Source organism: Electrophorus electricus, chromosome 19 (genome assembly GCF_013358815.1).
Source record: "Electrophorus electricus isolate fEleEle1 chromosome 19, fEleEle1.pri, whole genome shotgun sequence".
NCBI classification, from domain to species: Eukaryota; Metazoa; Chordata; class Actinopteri; order Gymnotiformes; family Gymnotidae; genus Electrophorus; species Electrophorus electricus.
In genome coordinates this window covers 7812239-7834231 of record NC_049553.1, presented here as the reverse complement: position 1 = coordinate 7834231, position 21993 = coordinate 7812239, and the positions used below count along the sequence as shown (strand labels likewise).

Here is a 21993-nt window from a genome sequence, read left to right as displayed (position 1 = left end):
TCTTGATCCACGCGTATGTATGTGCCTGCCAAGGATCAAATCATGCGGGTCCACTGCTTAGTTTTCTGTGTTGTCGAAATGATTAGAACCTCTTGCTAAACTGAAGCATCAGAATTAAACTCAGTCTCCTGGATTCATTAAAAGTAATGACTTGGGAGGGCGTTGTAAGTACGATTGAATTTTAGGCTCTGTGTGTCTCCCAGATTGTTTATTTAGAGCTTGACTGGCTGCTGCAAGTCATGATTGAAGCACACGTAAAGGAATACATCTTCTCACAGCGCAGAACAGGAGTAACGAGATTGGAGAATGGTTTACTTAGAAATTAGCTTTCATACCCAACATGCACATACAAATGCACATTACCTCCCCCCCCGTTGCACTGTGTCAGACACTCACAGCAGCAAGCAGAAGGAAAGGACTGCCTCGCTCATGCTGTGGTCACATGCCTTTGTCTGCCTCTTGTTTTATTTACCTATCTCTCTCTCTCTCTCTTACCCTACAGCTGCCATTACAGCCACCCGGTACCATGTACATCTTTAATTGTTCCATAAAATCAAATCGATAACGAGGCATTTTGAAAAGATCAATTGTTTCAGTTTCACAGCTGAGTCGGAGCAAGAGCGGGAAGAGTGGGTCAAGGCTGTGCAGGAATCGATCGCCGAGACTCTGTCCAATTACGAGGTGGCCGAGAAGGTTTGGTTCAACCAGTCGAACAGGAAGTGTGCAGACTGTCGTGCGCCCCGCCCTGAGTGGGCCTCTATCAACCTTGTAGTGGTCATCTGTAAACTGTGTGCAGGTATAAACCCCTGAACAAAACGAGTGCACACACACACACACACACACACACGCACGCACACACACACTAGGATATAGTGAGTAGATGTTGGGTTTTTTGTTTGTTTGTTTACTCTGCTGCCATTACTTTTTCCACGCAGTGCTATCCATGGTGCTGAGTAATATGATTGGTTGGGGTCGTGGTTGTGTTCAGTGCAGGGGGCAGTGTCTGAGAATCTGAACCTGCTGGGTGTTTAAGCAGGTATGTTTATTTAGGGCTATGTATACAATGTAGGGTGCAAGTAATTGGCAGTAAAACAAATTTTGTTGTTTTGACTTTGTACTTCAATACACTATGGATAAAGGGTCCAACATTCCTATGTAGTTTACTCAATATGTTTGTAAATGCCCTGAAAAACATTCTGTCCTTTACTCTTTTTAATAGTCATTGTTTCATTTGCAGTCCTTTGTGCTATAGTGCATAACCAAAACAATAAAAACCATAATTATCCAGTTGCTCACTAACTACTCTGTATAGCCCTAAACTGTTCTAGAGTCAAAATACTTGCAGATTTCTTGTCGTTTTATTACTTTTCTGTATTACTTTTTGTTATTGGGTATATAACATTGATATTGATTTCTTATCTATTCCTTTCTTTCTGATATTAGAATTTCTAACAACATGTACTAGATGCTTGAAATTTCACAACGATGTCTGATTTAACAGAAAATATCACTGTGCAAGTTCATTCTAACATAGGGGTGAGTGATTGGCTGCAGTGGTGTGTATATCTGTTTTTGCTGACCGCCAGCTCTCTGTATTTCAGACAAAACCATGGACAAGCATTGAGAACTAAGGGCTAATAAATCTTAATAGTGATGTGACATTTAAGGGTAATTGTGAGTCAGATTCATCTGATCAATATAAAGGCATTTAATATTTCTGCATTCTGAATATAACATCCATGATGGATTTACAGGCAGGTTTTGGCGAAAGCTTGTCCTGTCACTTGTGGCTTAGTTGTGTTATGACCGGTTGTGTTATGATCCACTGCCTGTCAACGTGGGCATTGTTTACTGGCTGCATTTTACTGGAAGGTCATCACTCATTAGCTCTTAGTCAGGAATGTATCATGCGCCCAGTCATACAGTATGCACCAGCTTACTTGTAAAAGCAACTTGTAAAAGTTTTCACCATAACAAAGCTGCATATGTCTGCTGTGATGTCACAAAGATATGCAAATGAGCCACAATAAGATGCAAATGGTGCAAACCAGGCATAAACTATGCTGCTGTTAGCAAAAAATTATGTAGACCTGTTCCGTGGTCTGTTTAGTGCACCCAGACACTTACTCAAACTGATCATAATTGATTGACAGTAGTTTCACTGTATAATGATTATAATAATTTACATTATAACATATAATAACATACATTTACATATAATAATGAATAAAGCGTGAAATGGATGCGACACATAACTGGTAACATAGATGAAATATTAATATTGTCCATGTGACAACCTAACTGACTGTCCCTAATAAAATGAGGCACATTTTAATCTGTAACAACCGTTACTTTATATAGAATTATTCTAACCAGTACATTAAATTCAGTATCATCCTGATATTGCTGCTATTCATTTTAGACAAGTATAACTTGTAAAGAAGACAATAGTTGTGATGACGTTAGCTGGGTGATTTTAGGGCGTTTTGGTTGGTGTAGCTGACTGAAATTGTGTGAACTAGAATTCCTCGCTTTACTTGAATGACTCTAAAATGATGCCCCCATTAACGGGCCATTTTCATATTAAACTTGGTGATTATAGTGGGAAAGGAGTTGAACGTGGGGGTAATGGAGCTGGGGGAGTTTGCTGCATAGGCGAACACGTACCTTAATGCCTTCTTTAGCATAGCTTGCATCTATAGTAGAGATTTAACTACCTTTGACTGAGTCAGCGGCTTTAAGGGGAGCCGTGAAGGGAGGGAAGGAGAGAGAAAGTCTAGTGAGAGGCTGCTGATGAGACGTGGCAGGCCCCGAGAAGAGGCAGCCAGGATTTGCCATTGGGTTTCTCAGCTTCAACAGTCTGACAGTGCAGCTCAGCCACTTTTGCAGTTGTGACTAACATTTCCAGGTCTTGGTGATGGGCAGCTACAGCTTGCTCCTTCTGGGTTTCTCCCTCATTCCTGCTCTGTTTTTGGACAGTTTTCAGGTGTTTGTGCCTCTCCGGGTGCAACTGCAATAAGCACTGAAATGATGGACATTCTCCTTTTATCAGCTTTCGTTACCTTAGGAATGCCTTAGACAGACAGATGTGTTTAACCCTTAGCCTTGTTTTTTTTTTTTTTTTTTTTTTTCTTGAGGCAGTATCTGAAAAGCATATTTCTTTTTGGGTTCATTATTTGCATGTTGTTATAATGCTGTACCTTAGGTCACTAAACAATATTAAGTGCTTCAGGCAGGAGTGAAAATGAGCCCAGCTGTCTTTAGGGAAAAGCTTAACCGAACTTGCAACAGAAAGTATGACACACTAATGCTCTCCTCAGTCACTACATGTTCTTTTGGACAGCTCTAATGATCTCTGATGGGAAGCGAGTTCTCCATATTATCGCTAATTACACAAGAGGATCGCTTAATCCATATTCATATAACGTGTTTCTGTGAATGTTTAATTCAGCCATTTCTCCCACAAACAACGACTATGATGACGCCTCAAGTTCAGCTAAACAAACACTGAGACCAGTAAACACAATTAATTACTCATGATTCATTAGCAATTAATGCCTTTTTCATGCCTCTCATTTGCAATTAGTGCAGTGGCTGGTGAGGAATAGGGTCTTGGTTTAGCTGGGATTAGTAGGGTAATGAGCTCCAGTGGAAGCAATGGCGTGCTCTGTACCCGCTGCTCTGTAACACATTTCCAGGCCTTTTTGCTTTTTTTTTTTTTTTTTTTTTTTTTTTTTTTGATCAAAGGGAAAATATATTTCCTATAGAACAGAATGTAATGGGGTTGATGGGCCTTTGGGTTGATGATTTTCAAATCGCAGTATTTGCACGCGAGACTGATGCAAAGTGTGACTGTTGGGACACAGTGAAGGTTCTTTTGTTGTACAAGTTTTTAAATGCACCATCTTGAACTTGGAGGAGTCTTCTAGCCAGAAGTATTGATTGGTAGAACACCACACGATAGCTAGCAGGACTGGTTAAACTGGACGTGTTTGTCGTAATGGTAACCAGGCCTGTCCAGCTTTGGCAACACTCTTTTTGTTAACATTTTGTCAGAAGATCTGAGTTTTAACTATGCTATCCCTAGACTCAGGATTGTGTACCAGGATAAGGATTCCTTCCATGGAGACATAAAGCACTATTATAAATTGCTCTGGACAAGAATGTCTGCTAAGTCTGTAAATGTAAATGAACTAAGTTTTGGCCTCTGCTCTCAGTGTGGCTAAAGCGATGCTACTGTAAGGTCAGCAGTTAATTGACTTTTTTTCTCTCGTGTGTGTGTGTGTGTGTGTGTGTGCGTGCACACGCACGCACAGGTCAACACAGATTTCTGGGCCCTGGCATATCTCAGGTCCGCAGCCTAAAACTGGACATCAGCATTTGGTCCAATGAACTGGTGGAGGTAACTACTATGTTACTATACACTTTTGCAATCAATCCTCATCGATGTCAATGAATCACTGATGTAGCCAAATTCTCTCCCACACTGTGAAGCTGTTTCTGGAAGTTGGAAATGACAATGCCAACAGCTTCTGGGCCGCCAATCTTCCACTGGAGGAGGAGCTTCACATGGGGGCGTCACCCGAACAGCGAGCCACTTTTCACCGTCGGAAGTACAGAGAGAGGAAGTACAGAAGATTTCTGGAGGGATTCACCAATCAGGAGGAGCTCAATCAGGTGTGTGTGTGTGATTTGTACGAGATATGTTTATGGTGGCCTTTGACATCACGTTATTTTTTTTGCTCTACCTCATTAAAAGGCCCATTAATGCTATCATTTGTTGCACGAGTGTGTGTGTGTGTGTGTGTGTGTGTGTGTGTGTGTGTGTGTGTGATTCTGTGCTTCTGTGCCAGCTTACCTGGTCACCCAGGTGTTAAATCAGAGTTTCCATGGTAACTGGTTCCCATAGACTTTTTGGAAAATACTGCCAAGGTTAAACCAAGAACCCCTGCTGTTCGAGTCCAGCTTGGATGGTTCTCCTGTGAACAGGATGTGAGCCCTCAGAGATCGATGTTTCTAATATCTCCCATATAAAATTTTAAAAAATCAATAGAAAATAAGTTTTTTTATTCAAAATAAGCGGTGTGTGTGTGTGTGCGTGGATTTTTGTGCTGAGTTTGTCCTGGGTGACTACTCTCTAAGCCTTGGAGAAGCTGTTTTCTTCATTGTCAGCACAAACTCCGATCAACAGCTTTTGTTTTCCAGACAGAGGGGAAAGACGAGATGGGTACTGGGCTGAAAAGTCTCAGTGTGAAAAAGTGGATTGTGTGTGTGTGTGTGTGTGTGTGTGTGTGTGTGTGTGTGTGTGTGTGTGTGTGTGTGTGTGTGTGTGTGTGTGTGTGAGAGAGAGAGAGAGCATGCACACAATACAGAAGTGGTAAAGACAGTGGTACATAAGTACCCATGGCTGTGACTGAATTAAGGATGTGTAATATTGCTCTTAACTGATGTTTTCTCACACACCAGTCTTGGAATGGTGAGACTATGATTCTTGAGTGTTTTATTTAAGTTTTCATATGTTGTTTATTGTTCTATTCTGAGTATAAATTTGAAAACCATAGGAAACTGATGGATGCAAGCATTAATCTGTGGTTTTAAAATGCCTATGTGTACCTTTTTCTGTGTGTGTGTGTGTGTGTGTGTGTGTGTGTGTGTGTGTGTCTCTGCGGTTGGCTGCTTGGAAGTCCTAGGTCTTTGCAGGACTAGGCCTGTTTGATACAGATCAATTGCTGTGTGAGCTGCAGCTTTCTCTAGATGAAAGGCTGTACTGGAGAAGCAGCGGCTCTGCCCGTTTCTGGAGGCAGCTGCACTCTGCTGCCGACCCACTGCAGCCCTCTGTGCCAGATGTTAATCTGACTGTCTGCGTTCTTCCTCCAGCTGCCCCCTTCGCCCTCACATACGGTCCTAAACTATTACTTGAGTGTCCATGGCAAGGAATGCAGGCTCTTGCAGGTGGGCGAGGCAGGGATTAGGAAGTCTGAATTCCTGTGCTTGCTGTCATGCGTCAGTGGACAGATATTCTTTAGGTGGTGGACTGTTCTCAAGTAAGTGCTAACGCTGACGTGGTAGTGGCATGGTTGTGGGCGTTGTGCCGGTAGAGGTTTATCAGGCACAGCAGTGCCGTTGTTTTTTTATGTCACTCCTGAGTTGACGGTGGTCCGCGGTCCAAAAATGTCCAGCCAGCAGTAGACCTTTTGGCAGAGACTGACCAGTGATGAAAGGCTGGAGATCGGCTAACAAAATGGTGCATGGCATCATGTGGACTGTGGGCTGTGTCCACCCAAGTTATCTCTTATAAAGTATCTAATATTGTGGTTTAAGCTCTGCATATTTCTTTTTGCAAAAAGCAGTGGGTAATTTGGTCAAAAAATGGTGAGCTTTGTGTGTGTTTGTGTGGTGCACGTTTGTGCACAAGGTAAATACTATTAACACCAGATGCCAAGATATTGTAATTGTATTCTGTGGACATATATAAACATTTTTGCGTGTGTGTGTGTTTGCAGGCCCTCTGCTCAGCCGTCCTCCAGTCCGATGTGTTGGAGACCATGGCTTTGGTGTTTAGTGGGGCGGATGTGATGTGTGCTACAGGAGACCCTGACCACTCCACCCCTTACCTACTGGCTCAGAAAGGTGGACAGAGGCTTCAGATGGAGTTCCTCTATCATAACCAGCTCTCAGGTGTGTGTGTGTGTGTGTGTGTGTGTGTGTGTGTGTGTGTGTGTGTGTGTGTGTGTGTGAGAGGGGAGAGGTGGCCATTTTACCTCCTTTGAAAACAGAAATAATGACCGTCATTACAGCAGTGTTGTGCTATCCAGACTGTTTGGTAGCAGAGGATGGAGAGAGGGTTACTGCTTCCTCAGCACTGCCACAGTGCTCTTGGCAGGAAGGCATGTAACCCCGGCCTGTTGCGTCTGACTTTTTGTAATGTATTTTTTCCCACAATGCGGTAATGCAGTATTTTGTCCCTTATGCTTTCATCATATTTGAATGTCAAGTCTCTCCACTCGCCATCATGGTGGCTCGAAACCTTACATTTCAGCCACACAAAAACCCCTTGTTTTAGCAAAGGTGTATTTTAACTCAAATATATTGTCGGTAGCAGCTGACTGCTGAAAACAATTTTGTTACTGGGCGAAAAACATTTGCTGTGTATTAAATCAAATGTGCTTATTCCAAATTCAGACTTTTGCCAAGAATTTGAATCCATCCATCCATCCCTCCATCCCTCCCTCCCTTTAGGACATGTTTAAGCATGTCAGTGTGCTGATGTCTGTAACACGAGGCCGAACGGACTTGGCACACCCCTAAAGTCTTGGAGTGTCTCTGTTTTAAACTTCAGAAGAATAAGTGCTGCTTTGTTGACCATCCTGACAATATTTTGCTACATTTGGGGTAAATATACTACCTGTGCAGGAATCTCTAACAGAGAGTCAAGACTGATCATAAGTCTTATTTGTGATTTTTAAACTGGAGATCAGGATAAAACTTTGCTACCTCATGTCTGCGGCACTGTGTGGTACTCTGGACCTACGCACTGGATGAATGGAAATAGAAATACACTGCCTTTTGCTGGTTTTGCTTGAACTCAATACATCACTCAGACTGTTATTTCTGCCTGAGTAAGAATTCTATATTTCGAAATATCCTGATTGTGAGAGCTCTCTAAATGTAATGTCACACAATGCCAACAGACCACTGCCAATTCCTGCATGTTTATCTAGATTTTTACCCACCAAGTTTGGGTGAATAAATGTTGAATATGGAGAGTTTCCATCAATGTATTTCCACCATGGATACAGGACCCTCCCAGCAAGGCAGCTGCACCTCCAACATGAGGAGTGATTAGTGATGGTATCTACAGCAAGCAAAGAGGTCCAGTCACAAGCAAAAAAGCAAGTGCCTAAAGCACTTTTGAATAGTATTGAGCTTAGCTTAAGGTACATTTTTGTCAGAAATATTTTACTGAAAAACAGTTGACAGTTTTGAAAATAATTATGTAATATCCCATATACACCAATCAGCCATAACGTTAAAACAACCTGTCTAATATTGTGTAGATCCCCTTTGTACCACCAAAGCAGCTCTGACTCATCAAGACATGGACACCACAAGACCCATGAGCGTACCTGCGGTATCTGGAACCAAGATGTTTGCAGCAGATGCAGTCCTGTAAGTTGCGAGGTGGGGCCTCCATGGATCGGACTTGTTTTCCATGTTCGGTGACATTGAGACCTGGTGAATACGGAGGCCAAGTCAACACTTGAACTCTTTGTTCCTAAACCATTCCGGAACAATTATCCAGTGTGGCAGGGTGCACCATCCTGCTGCTTGAGGCCACTGCCATTAGGGACTACCATTGCCATGGGGTGGGGTTCTTAGTCTGCAACAATGTTTACGTAGACATGTCATTAGGGACTACCATTGCCATGGGGTGGGGTTCTTAGTCTGCAACAATGTTTACGTAGACATGTCATTAGGGACTACCATTGCCATGGAGTGGGGTTCTTAGTCTGCAACAATGTTTACGTAGACATGTCATTAGGGACTACCATTGCCATGGGGTGGGGTTCTTAGTCTGCAACAATGTTTACGTAGACATGTCATTAGGGACTACCATTGCCATGGGGTGGGGTTCTTAGTCTGCAACAATGTTTACGTAGACATGTCATTAGGGACTACCATTGCCATGGGGTGGGGTTCTTGGTCTGCAACAATGTTTAGGTAGACATGTCATTAGGGACTACCATTGCCATGGGGTGGGGTTCTTAGTCTGCAACAATGTTTACGTAGACATGTCATTTTTTGGAGATACTCTGACCCAGTTGTCTAGCCATCACAATTTGGCCCTTATGCTTGCCCAACACATCAACTTCAAGAACTTCAAAAACTCGCTGCCTAATAGATCCCAGTCCTTCACAGGTGCCATTGTAATGCAGTAATCAATACCATTCACGTCACCTGTTATTGATTTTAAAGTTGTAACTAATTGGTGAATAATATAATCAGTGTTATTTAATTTATGTGCATGTATGAATAATTTACGATCTTGATGCCATGGACAAAATCTGACCTCAGATTTGGATTTGGCCCAGTCAGTTAAATGTCGGACACATGGACTAGGTCCAGTAGCAGACGGCAGTATTTTTTGTGGTATAGTGTTGTCCATAAAAGGAGATCTGGTATTATGGGTTACAGCCTGGAATATTTTTTGTCATTCCTCTCTTTTTGTTCCTACCCTAAAGCCCCCCCACCCCCCGGTTTACACTGGTAGAGCAGCACTATTGTTTATTAATAAAGTTGTTACTGTTGGTTTATTGCTGTTAATGAAAGCACTTATTTGCTGTACAGGATAAACAAAACAAGAAGCAAATGAAGATAACCAAACCATTCATAAGAAAGCATATTATTGCCATTTGCAGGTACATCACATGAAGTAAACACAAGAGCCAGAATGACGGTTTGAAAGGGTTATGAAAACAACCCCAATAAAATTACATTGCTGTTAACAAGCTTTACAATTTTTGAAATTTGAAATAATGTGATTAATGTTCTAAAGAAAACATGTGAAGAGACTCTGAACAAGGCCATGTTTCCCTGCAACCCTGGTTTTGGATAATTTATTCACAGCATCTGCACTGATTGGTTGGTTCTTTACTGCTAATAGTCCTAATTGGTGTTTAGGGTCACCTGGTTGTCAGGGAATGGGTATTTGTCACAGGATGACAGAACCGCCCCCCCAATTCTCAAGAGATCGTTTCCTCCGAAAGTATCTCTAATTAGCGTGTTTGTGTGCGTGTGTGAACTTGATTGGATTGAGCTGTTAAACTGCTACACTGCTCATTTGAGGCCTCTTTCAGGATGGGTGCCAGCAAGCCCAATTAGGCCACCCTCACCAAGCAGAGCCCCAAATGTTTTCCAGTGGTCTGTCAACATTGTAATAACCTCCCTAACAGTGTGGAAGCACTGGGCCACTGCAAGAGCCACCTCTGTGTCCATATGGAAACAGAGCCTCATTAACCGCATTGTGTACATGTGTGTGTGTGTGGCCCTCACAGTTAACAGGCTAGTGTTGCCACTAACAGGTGGGGACAGACAGATGCACAAATACATGTGAACATGTACACAGTCTATGTACAGACAAATCTGATTTGACTGTTGGTAGAACAAGCCCTTTAAAGCGTTCAGAGAATCATGTTCCCGGTCGCTCACAAACAATTTTACTTCCGTATTGTCTTTCAGTGAAGAGAAGGAAAAAAAAAAAAAAGAATATTCATGAGATAATTTAAATATGTCTATTTAAATGCTAAATATGCATGAAAAGTCTTGACTACCGAGACCTCGGAGTTCTTGTCTTCCCAACTCATTATTGTTTCTAATCCCACTCTTAACGAAGAAGAGAGGTTGGAGGCTAGAGGGGCACGATGGAAAGGGAGAGACCCTTCAATTAAAAAGACTTTTCAATTAAAGTTTTTTGAACTTGCTCTCTGAAAGGGGCTGAAGGTGCCTGATAAAATCTCCCAGGTATTGCTGCCTGTCCTGCCAAAAATGGAACCTGTGCATACTAGCTAATTGAATCTGAAACTGATAAGGTTGAATGCTCAAAAGATGTTAAGAAGTGAAGGAGAGGGGGGGGGGGGGGAGGTCCCAGTTTTTGCCCTTTAAGTTTTGTGAACGTCAGAAAGTTCTGCAAGGATCCGTTGTTGAGTGACCTTGGGAGAGGGCGAATAAATATGTACATTAGAAGTGCGTTCAGGAGAACGCTGCAGCGGGAGTCTGAACCTCTTGACAAACGCGCTGGTTATCTGCAGACTTCTGAGGTGCACAGACTCCTTCATGTTGACTTTGTAGTTTTTAGTGAATGTGCTATAAACAGAGGCAGGAGAGAATAAATATCCTGTGTTGGAAACGGTTTGTTGATAATAGGATTGTGATGTATACTGCCCAAACAGCGTTTCACCTTCCAGCAACTTATGGGATTATTCATAATCAGTGCTTTCTTACAAACACACTCACACTCTCTCTGTCTGTCTGTCTCTCTCTCTCTCTCTCTCTCTCTCTCTCAGAATTTGCAAAGCTAGAGATGATGGGTGACACTAGTTTTCCAGTGGAAGTTTCCTCTTTCATGGATGGATTTCTCTACTCTCCAGCCAATTTGCTCAAGACCACAGCCACCCTGGACAGAAAAGGAATAGACTGTGAGTCCATATATCTGTCTAGCCCTGTGAGCCTAAATCGCAATCAGGATATTGTCCATTCAGTCACGCTAATGGTCACACTCATCTCCTAGGCCTTCACGCTGGACATGAGAAGGTTGGTCCATGTTGGGCCTGTTCCTCCATATGTCCATCTGTCCAGTTCATTACCCTTCGTGCGCCCATTCAAATAATCACTTCACATTTATCTTACCAGATGTTTGGGGGGGATTTAACTACTCAAAACTGCGTCCGTTTATCTACACTGCTATGTAGTGGTTGCTCTCTGATCACCTGCTGTGTCTGTTCTTTTACTCCTGTAATTGAAAATAGTTGGCAGGAAAGCGTAAGTAATGTCAGCATCTGGCAAAGACACCGGCCGCCATCCCACAAAGGTGCTGCTCTTCAGAGGCCTTTGAAAAAGTTTTAATCGGCGCTTTTCTTTCCCTCCGTTCTGTCAGTAGCGCACACTGCACTCCTACCCAACAGCTGGAGTGGGACTCTGGGCATGCCCGTAATGAGAGAAGGGGGAGCCAACTTGGAGATCTCCCCAGGGAGAGGGGCTGCATGAAAGGGCTCCATACCTGTACTGGGCCCATGTGTGCAGCTTGGGGGGGGTGGGGGTGGGGGGGGGATCTCTCTTCCCTAGGGGAATCTCTGTTGCTACAACATTCCGCCTGAGCTTCCTTTGTGTCACGCGTGTGTGCGTACGTGTGCCTGTGCGTGTGCATTTGTGTGCTGATTCATAATGAAAGCTGAGAAGTGGGGAAGGTCTTTGACTTAAAATTTAGAAAGGTTTTTTTTTTTTTTTTGGTAGGAGACCTTTGAAGGATCAGTGGACGTGAACACATGAAACTTGCTTTTACTCAAGAACCACACCCCATCCCCATCTCGGCTGTTCTTGCTCCTGTAGCTAGAGAGCTAATTCTGTAACCATCTCAAAGCTTGTACCGTATTTCTTCAACAATGTGCTAAAAAATTCAGTACATTAGTCTGAGATTTTTGTTTGGTCACTGTGCACTTTAGTACCCCCACCCTTATTTGTCAATCATTACAGCCCCTTTAAGTGGGTGAGATTAAAACCCTCATGCTGCCTCTGAAAGCCATGGTCAGTAAATAGGTTGTTGTTTTATCTATTATTAATAACCTTGCAGGAGTTTGGTACCGGTAATAGTATCTTAAGTATAGTGCTTCTTTTGAAAATTTCAAAGGAGCTACTTAAACAATGCAATTCCTGCTCTTGAGAAATGCTGTGTCATGCTTCCAAAGAGAGGAAGGCGTTCCCAACCCTCTTTAAGCCTGTGCTCCCAGGTCGCCTCAAAATCGCTAATAGCTATATGAATAAAACCTGACTTTAATCATTTATAGTGTGGCTGGCTGTGCAGAGGCTTCGATGAGCTTGTGCTAACTCATCTGTTAGACTTTAGTTTTTTCTTTGTGGACACACACTGAATGGCCACTTTATTAGAGACACTCATTTAGTAGCGTGTTGGACCTCTTTTGGCTTTCAGACCAGCAGCAATTCATTGTGGCATAGACTCCACTAGGTGTTGAAATTGCTCTGCAGGAATCGTGGCCCATACAGACAGGACAGCGTCTTGCAGTTTCCCACAAATTGGATGGAGCTACTGACATGCTCTGACCAGCCTGCTCTACCTCGTCCCAGAGATGCTCTATAGGATTAAGATCAGGGCACTGTGAAGGCCAGGGAAGCAAGAAAAACTTGGTGTTGTCTTTCTGGAACCAATCCATGACTATATGACCCTTGTGACATGGTGCATCGTCCTGCTGAAAGTTTTCCGCCACAGAGTAAACAGCTGCCATGAACAATGCGACGATGCTTAGGTAAGCCCTACCATCCAAACATCCATCCACAGATTTCCGAGGACCCAGGGTGTGCCAAGAAAACATTCCTCATACCATTACTGCACGTCCACTGGCCTGAACTGTTGACACCTGACAGGAAGGGCTCACCGATTCATGCTGCTGGTGCCAAATTCTGACCCTGCCATCATCACGGTGCAACAGAAGTCTGGATTCACCTGACCAGGCGATGTTTTCCACTGCTCTCCCATCCAATTTATGTGCTCTTTCACCCACTAGAATCTTCGCTTTCTGTTTTCCTTAGACAGTAATGGCACTTGAACTGGTCATCTGAGTGATGGGCCATCCGCGCTGAGGAACGATGAGTCATGCATTTGGACACATTAGCTGGAACATCAGCATTGTATTTGGATGCAGTTTGCTTGACTCTGTACCGCCTGTTTGTCAGAATTATTCTTGACATCCTCCTCTGACCTTTTTCATCCACGGGTTGTTTATGTACACAGCATCGTCTTTTGCTGGATGTTTTTCCTTGATCACATAATTCTTGTTTATACTCTTGACACCACTGCAAGGGGAAAAAACCCCCCACAAGGTTGGCAGTTTTTGAAATACTGGCCCTGGCTAGTCTAGCACCAATGACCACGGCTCGTTTGAAGTCACTCTGAATGCTCAGTTTTCCCCATTCTAATGTGGATTCACACTGAAACTTGTGAGAACTTGCTTACCTGGTTTTATGGTGCACTCTGCGGTCACATAATTAATTTGCATACAGAGCAGAGCAGGTGAAAGGGCAGGTGTCTAATAAATTGGCCATTGTGTATGTGTTTAGCAGTTTTTTTTTTTTTTTTCTGAACTCGTCTCCTTTATCTCAGTTTCAAGGAGAGATGAGCATAGACCCACATACCCACTAGCAGGGACATAAACACCCTGACACACTGTCTGAATTGAGTGACAGGTGTGGAACTGAAACCTCTAATTTCTGATTAGTGTCTCTTTTCCTGCTGAGTGCCTTTGTCTCCCTTTCTCTTCTCTCTCTGTCTCTTCTCTCTCTGTCTCGTCTCTCTCTGTCTCTTCTCTCTCCCATATCTCCTCCTTTGTTCCCAGTAGATGTGTTCTGTTCTGTAGTGTTTTACAAGGTCAGAGTTCTAGCAGCCTTATTCCCTGTGGTTCCCCCCCCCCCCCCCCGTTCTTTTCTCATCCAATCATGCCTCCCCTCTTCCCTCCCCTCCTCCCCAAACCCCTGTTACTTGCGCTCGGATTTGCCTTTCAGGTTTGTCAGTCTCTTTGATGTCTCCGAGCTCACCGAGATGGAGACGCTGCTGCTGCCTGTTAATGTTCCACTAAGGTCGTTCTCCCGAGCATTTCACCGTCGTGAAGATAAGCGGCAGAGCACTTGCATTCAGCAGATGGATGCAAATGAGCGAAGGCTGACTACTGTGTCTGTCCGCATGTGGGTGCTCGTGTGCGGGTGCTCGTGTGCGGGTGCTCGTGCCCTGGTCCCCTATGTATGCGTGTACATTACTGTGTATATGGGGACATGCATTTAGCTCTTTGCAGTGATCAAATCCCCACAAATCAAGGAGAGCATAGCACAAAGTGATGTGTTGGTTTTTTTTTTTGGTTTGTTTTGTTTTTGTTTGTTGGGTACAGCTTTTATTTTAAAAACCTAAAAGAAGAAATTGATTTTGTTTTCGTCACTAAAGCTAAGCTTAGGTTCAGGTGTAGGGATCCCACTATTTGGCTATAGTAAGCCAATATTCAAGCCAATAGAAATACCCTACAAAGATAATAGTAGCCTGTGTGTGTGTGTGTGTGTGTGTGTGTGTGTGTGTGTGTGTGTGTGTGTGTGTGTGTGTGTGTGTGTGTGTGTGTGTCTGTGCTCTCGAGCCTCTACTACAGGCTTGCTGTGAGCTGACATACTCGTTTGTGCTGCTCCAATGCTTTTCTTGGGAAATAGCTGAAAACAGCCACATCTGCCCCTTTATAAATCATGCAGCATTGTTCAAGTGTGCACCCGTGCATGTGAATGCAGTGCATACACACACGTGCGCAGACACGAGTCAAAAGGGTAACACAAAGGAAAGGCGGGTTGCCATTGCCGTGTGCCGTCCGCGCTTTGTGCCTCTGAGTGGAAGCCTGTTCTCTCATGTTGGTTTCATGCGCTGTACCACTGTTGGCTCCATCCTTCAGTAACAAGCTCTGCTGAACTCAGGCTATAGAAATATTGAATCAAATGTATTTTGAGCACACATGTAAATAACGTTTGGTGGTTCGTAACAGACGAATCTGTTAGGGTTCATGCCGTCGTGTTCTTGAGCGCTTAGAAAACTTTCCGTTTTAGCCGATCTTCGAGATGTGCGAGAAAAGCGTAAACGCGGCGCAAAAAGGACCCGGTTAGCAAGACAAAAGGCCTGTTTTCACTGGAGAATACTGTTTGTTTTTTCTTTTTTTTTCTTTTTTCCCCTCTCTCTTCTGACTGAAGCTGCTGTTTCTCTTCCTGCCACCAACCGGTTCGGTTCTTGCAGTGTTCCACAGCCTCACGTGTGGACAGTGTGGGCTAGGAGACAGAAGATCTCTCCTCGGCTACCTGCTGAGAGTCATGCCTGTGCGCCTGCCATGCTGGACTTGCCTGAAGACATCCTGCCTGGAGACTGACACCAGCTGAGGGGGCAGACAGAGGAGGGGCTCCACTTCACTCCTGTCGGCTGTCACTTGTGCCCCGCTAACCTTCCAATTACCCACCATGCTTCTGTCTCTCCTCCCCTCTCTAACCACTCTTCTGTCTGTGGGTTAAATCGACACATGGAAGTTGTTAAAGCAGCAAGTACAAGTTACCTTGGAAGTTCATGAAAGACTGGCCTTGACTCATTCCACTTGTATGGGGTGGCACCGCTTTTGTGCAAAAGTTGCAATGGATTAAGTTGGTGTGTGGGACTATAAGGAGGCTCCCCTGTAGTTCTCGGTCGCAGTGCTCTGAACCTTTGCGCTGAATTGGGTTTTGTGTTTTCTTTAGTCTGGCCGTTTGTTCTACTCGGCCAGTTATCGGCCCCTTCACGAGTGGCACCAGCTGAGTCCAAGCAGGGGAGCCATGGGGTCACTTCCCCATCCAGGGGTCTGCTGGACTCGCACTCGGAGCTCTGTCGAGAAAAATCCCTTAAGGAGGCATCCTAGCAGTTTCCTCCTATCTCCGAGGCAAAGGCGTGGACGACCAGAGGCCTTGACGCTGCTTGCATAACCACTGGCACGGCTCATGCAGCTTCATGTTTTTAAATTGGCGTAATGCACATTTCCAAGCAGCTTTGTCTAGGAGATGGTGTTTGATCTGTTTGCTCCAGGCTGGTTCAAGGCGGCTCTCAGCCTGTATGGAGCACACCCCCAGCACACAGAGAGAACAGCAAACAGCAACATAAATGACCTTCTACCTCCCCACATGCATGGGCCACCTCAGCGGGGTATTCCATTTTAAGCACCGTGTTTCTTTAGCTCTGTACACAAACCGACTGAAACAAGAGGTTCTTTGGAAAATAAAGAAATAAATAAGGTGAGCATTGTTTTGCTTTGGATTGATTTTTGGTGCCATTTCAGGTGGGAGATGTGCAGACAGATAGGGGCTAAGGGGCGATGATGAAATGAATACCAGCAGATTATTGAACTACAACACACAGATACCCAGACACAGCCACATGAGGTGATTGTTGATAGTAAATACCATCTGTCCCTTCTGTGGCGTGTGTGTGTGTGTGTGTGTGTGTGTGTGTTTGTGTGAGAGAGAGAGAGACAGGGCAAATTAGAGTGTATTTGTTCCAGTGCGTGTGTGTGTTTCTGTCTTTAATTGCGACAGGTATGGCACTTTTCAAATGTCATCAGTGGAATCTTCCCCGTCCGCCTTTTCTGCCACATTTCCCCTGTACCTGTTAAATTGTGACACCAGCCCTGCTGTCCATAAACGCTTTTGTTCTTTGTTGTTGTTTTTTTTCAGTAAAAGTTGTAAATATCACTTGTAATGCCACTCACTTTTCCGTCTCTCTCTGTCTCTTACGTCCATCATTCTTCATTTCCCTATCTCCCCATCACGCCTCCTTCCCTTCTCTCTCTCTCCCTGTCTTTCTCCTCTGTTTGAGGCAAAGCCTAGGGGTGATCTCTTTTGCCCCTGGGGAGAGCACATCTGTGGGTCGGAGTGCACTGGTTCCACTCGGCTGGGAGCTTGGAGGGAAGAGAGGATCGGACAGAACATTTGCAGCAGGAGCTGTGAGGGTGTCTGGTGCCTCTGGTTCTGCAGCCAGTTTACAGTGAGCTTTTAACAACCTTTTTAGTGGGAAAAATGCTTCCCTGGGCAAGTAAGGGGAGAGCCTGCTTGTTCCAGCACCTCTCCCTATGTGCCTTTGAGCTGTTCAGGAACAGACCATCAGCATACTGATGAGAGGTAAACATGTGAGTTTGATTGCTGAAGAGGGAAGTTGTCAGTTTGCTGTTTGCTTCAGTAACATAGGAATTAGCAGGTTTTTTTAATTTTTTTTTTTTTTTAAATGTAGTGCATATGAAGCACTTTGCTTGTACAGCTGATGAAGGAACCCTGTCCAAAACATCCTGTTTCTCGTGTGTGTGTGTGAGAGAATTCCTCACTCACCTTCGTCTTGTTCTGACTTGCCTCACCTGTCTTGCCTATCTTTGTAGATATATATCTTTGTAGACCTTCCACATCTTTTCCAGCTCTTCTCTCAGCCCTTGGTATTTCTCAAGCTTTTCAAATTCCTTGGTCCTGATGTTGCTGTCACTTGGGAATGTTACATCTATCGCTATGGCCTTCTTCTGTTCCTTGTCCCTCACTGCTATGTCCAGTTCGTTAACCATTACCATTTTATCTGTATCTGGAAGGCCCACAGGATCTTGGCTCGGTCATTCTCCACCACCTTTTGGGATGTGTCCCATTTTGACCTTGGAACTTCCAACCCATATGTTTGCATGGCAGGTGCGCTTCCAGCACAGATGTTTCTGTATACTATACCTACCACTTGTTTATGGAATTCAATGTACGCATCTTGCATCCTGCTGTTATGAGCTGGATTGTGTCAGGGACATCTTGCATCTAGGGTCCTGCCTGGTGTGGTAGATCCCAGTTGTTATTGATCTTGTATTCAGAGCTTGTTTCTGTGCTATCACATTAGTGCCTTTATGCCACCAATCCAACCACTGGTAGGATTTCTCAGCCACTATTTGCCGGTGGTACAAACCATGCAGGGGTTTATCCTTCCATGACAGTTCTTGCTCCTCCACATTCCCATCCTCTTTAGTTTTCTGCTGTTTGAGGGAGTCACTAAACACTTCATTACTTGGGACCATCTTCCTGGGTCTTTGATGTTTCATCCTGGATCGTGGCACTGATGCTTACTAATCTTTTGGACCCCCTGTTTTTGCTTAGTTTATAAAGTCTCAGAGTGCTGTATTTGTATTGTGAAGAGTTTCAGGGTGTCTGATGACTGGTAGAATGTAGTTGTTCATAGCAAAGTTCTTGCTCTTCCCCTTCAGCTGACTTCTCAGTACTTGTCTCACCTATCTTGCCTATCTTTGTAGATACTTCATGGTTCTGATTTGCCTGAGTTATTCAAAGGTACTTGTAGCTGCCCTCAACATCTGCTATGTTGTCTTCTTATAGTACGATCCCCTCATTTCTGGTTTCCTCTCCTTGTAACCATCCAACCACACTTATCCAGTCTGAATGACATTCCAATGTCATTGCTATATATCCTGGTGAGACTGATTTAATGAGTTGATGTCTTGTTCTCTTCTGGCATATAGCTTGACGCCATCCATGTAGAGGAGGTGGCAGACGGTTGCTCGAGTTGTATCTTGACTGTTTTATCCACCAGTAGCTGGTGCTTGGCTCCTCTGCTGTTCTTGCCCATGCCTTTCTGGATACCACTCATGTGTTGAGCTATGTGCCTTCTCATTTTAGCCACAATGATGCCTGACAGGATCTTCCATGTTGTGCAGAGGCAGATCATTGGATGGAACTGCCCCTTTCTGGGAGGCCTTGAGGACCAGGACTGTCCTAGCCATCCAGTGTGAGTTCCATCTGTGAGCAGCTTGTTAATATGTGCTGCCAAGCATTCGTGGAGTGCAGTTAGCTTCTCCAGCTAGTAGGTATGGACCATGTCAGGGCCCAAAGCTGTCCAACTCTTCATCCTTGAGATCCTTTCTTGGACGTGTGCTAGCATGATGGTTACTGGATCCTGAAACATCACATAACAACAATGCCCATTGGTTAGAGAACCTGAGAGCTGACCACATCAAACTCTCTGAACAGGAAACAGTAACCATCATGCTAGCAGACATCAAAGAAAGGGTCTCAAGTATGAAGAACTGGACAGCTGTAGGCCCTGAGATGGTCCATGCCTACTGGATGAAGAAGCTGACTGCTCACCATGAGCGCCTGGTAGCACAAATGAACCAGCTGCTAATGGATGGAACCCACCTTGAATGGTTAACTGAAGGCTGAACAGTCCTGATCCCGAAGGTAAAATAAGTAGGAATATGACTCAGTATATGAGCTGGGCCCAGAAGGGCATTGGTAAGAACACCAGAGGAGCCAAGCACCAGGTGCTGCTGGTCACTCGATACTGTAAGACCAGACAGACGAATCTGTGCATCTGGGAGCAGCTAAGATACAGCTAAGATGCACACACTCTCACTCTCTCTCTCTCTCACACACACACTCTCTCTCTCTCTCTCTCTCTCTCTCTCTCTCTCTCTATCTATCTATCTATCTATCTATCTATCTATATAATACACACGCACAAACACACAGAGAGACTTTAAAAATGAAACTATGAAAAACTGGTTAACTTGGGCTTCCCAAAGAGCGCATTAAAGCTGTAGCATGCTGGGCAAGGCGATTTTTCCTAGATGATGGTGGTGAGAATGACAATGATGCTTGTGTGTTTCAGACATGATTCGGCGATGGTGTACGCTGGAGGGCGGGTACCTCAGTTACTATGACAGCGAGAAGAGTGCTGCAGCGATTGGGAGGGTAGACATCAATGAGGTGGTAAGCCTCGCCATCAACAATATAGAGACCATGACTGCAGCAGGGTATGTTGTCCTCTCCCCTCACGCTCTCTTCTCTCAGTCCCCATTCTTCTTTTTTCCTCCACTGTCCCTCTCTTCTCTTCCTCTCCATCTCTCCACTCCTTTCTCTTTTTCTTCTATACATTTATCTTACTTTGTTTGCCCAGCATTCCCCATGGCTGATTTAAAAAAAAAATAAAAAAAATCTCCCTCTTATATCTCCCACACCCTTTCGGCCTTCTCTCTCTCTCTCTCTCTCTCTCTCTCTCGCTTTCATTCTCGCTTTTGGTCTCTCCCATCAGTATGTGGTGCTTGACCATCTTGTAGGGGTCAAAGGTTACAAAAGTATTTCATTTACCATTTCTCTTCACACCCACACCCACCTGGCTCAGTTTCAGTGTGAGCGGTGTAGTGTAAAAATATCATCCTCCTGACAACAGCAGGGAGCGCAGGCCACCCCGCTAGCAGCTATTAACAAGGTAGCCTTTGACCTTTGGCTGCATTCTGGTGTTCTCCTACCTGTAGCAAGAGCAACAGACTAACAGAGATTAATAGCCATCTTCTTTCCTTTCACAGGTGTGTTCATATATTTGTGTCTGTGTGTGTGCTTGTGTTTGTGTGCATGTCTCTGTCTGTTCAGTTGATTTAATTATTTAAATCTCTCTTCCCCCTTAGGGCAGTGTTCACCTTTGAGATCTACCTGGAGTCTGAAAAGTTGCTTGTGTTTGGAGCAGAGACATCAGACACACAGAAAGACTGGGCCCACGCCATTGCCAAGGTACACACACACACACACACACACACACACACACACACAAAAAGAGTGCTAGGTAATATATTTATGCTGACAAATGGATTGAAACACTCATGCACAAAACTCTAATTTTTCCATTGAACAAATGCCCTGGTAATACATGTGCAGTGACAAAATAATTTGAGATTACACCTTTCTACATCTCATGGCCGCTGAGAGTTTCTGTTGTTACTGTGCATTGCAGTGCTCTGAAAGTCTGTGTGTGCGTGTGTGTATGTGTGTGTGTGTGTGTGTGTGTGTGTGTATGTGTGTCTTGCCTTCAAACACAAACTGTGCCTTGCACAGTCCAGAAAAAAAAAGTGTGCGCGCGTGTGGGGGTGTGTATGTGAGTGTTTGTGTGAGTTCATGCATTAGAAAATTGCTGTTCCCACATTGCTGTCTGACTGATGTAGATGGGTGTCCTTGTCCATGTGAGAGCCTTTTTCCAGTGTTAAGACTTAGACAGTAAATTATTAAAGGAGCTTTAGTCTTTCTCCTCCCATCTACACTTAGCTTCCTCTGAAAGCAGTACAACTCGGGTGAGCTCGCGTTCCTCACTGCTAAAAATGCCTGGAACAATGTTTAGCTTCTCTTCAGTGTGTCAAGATGTGAAATGAACTCTGTTCCAGAGCTGGTTTTCATCTGTTCATCCCTGATTCTCTCCATTTTTCCCACAGTAACAGATATTTTTACCTCTCAAATTCTCTCTTTTTCTGTCTTTCTAGTGTTTTGTGCCTATGAGGGTGGAGTCTTTGATGAAGAAGGACTATGAACGTATTGGTTGTTTGTACTATAAGGAAGGTCACGACCTTTACCGCTGGAGAATAGGATGGTTCTCTCTGGTTGGTTCCGAGCTGTTCTTTTGTTCTGATGACGAACCCATGTCTAAGGGGATACTACAGCTTAAACGTCTACAGGAACTTAGTAAGAAAACACGTGCATGCTTGCATGCACACACACACACACACACACACACACACACACACACACACACACACACAGTTGAAGTGAAGTGAAGTGATCAGTATTGTTTTCATCGAGTATCCTTAAGAATTTTAATTCTAGTGCATATCTGCAACTATTACACCAGCCTGTGCTGAAATATATGGGAATTTG

General features: G+C 44.2%; 1 protein-coding gene across 1 annotated transcript in view; it reads left to right on the top strand.

Annotated features, from left to right (window-relative positions):
• zmp:0000000660 (arf-GAP with Rho-GAP domain, ANK repeat and PH domain-containing protein 2) overlaps window positions 1–21993 on the top strand; it is a 60448-nt gene that overhangs the window by 20089 nt on the left and 18366 nt on the right. The window contains exons 11-18 of the mRNA XM_035520093.1: window positions 597–796; window positions 4317–4402; window positions 4495–4677; window positions 6504–6678; window positions 11064–11195; window positions 19964–20108; window positions 20760–20862; window positions 21603–21801. Coding sequence (XP_035375986.1) covers window positions 597–796; window positions 4317–4402; window positions 4495–4677; window positions 6504–6678; window positions 11064–11195; window positions 19964–20108; window positions 20760–20862; window positions 21603–21801 — 1223 coding nt within the window. The remainder of the gene's footprint in view (window positions 1–596; window positions 797–4316; window positions 4403–4494; window positions 4678–6503; window positions 6679–11063; window positions 11196–19963; window positions 20109–20759; window positions 20863–21602; window positions 21802–21993) is intronic.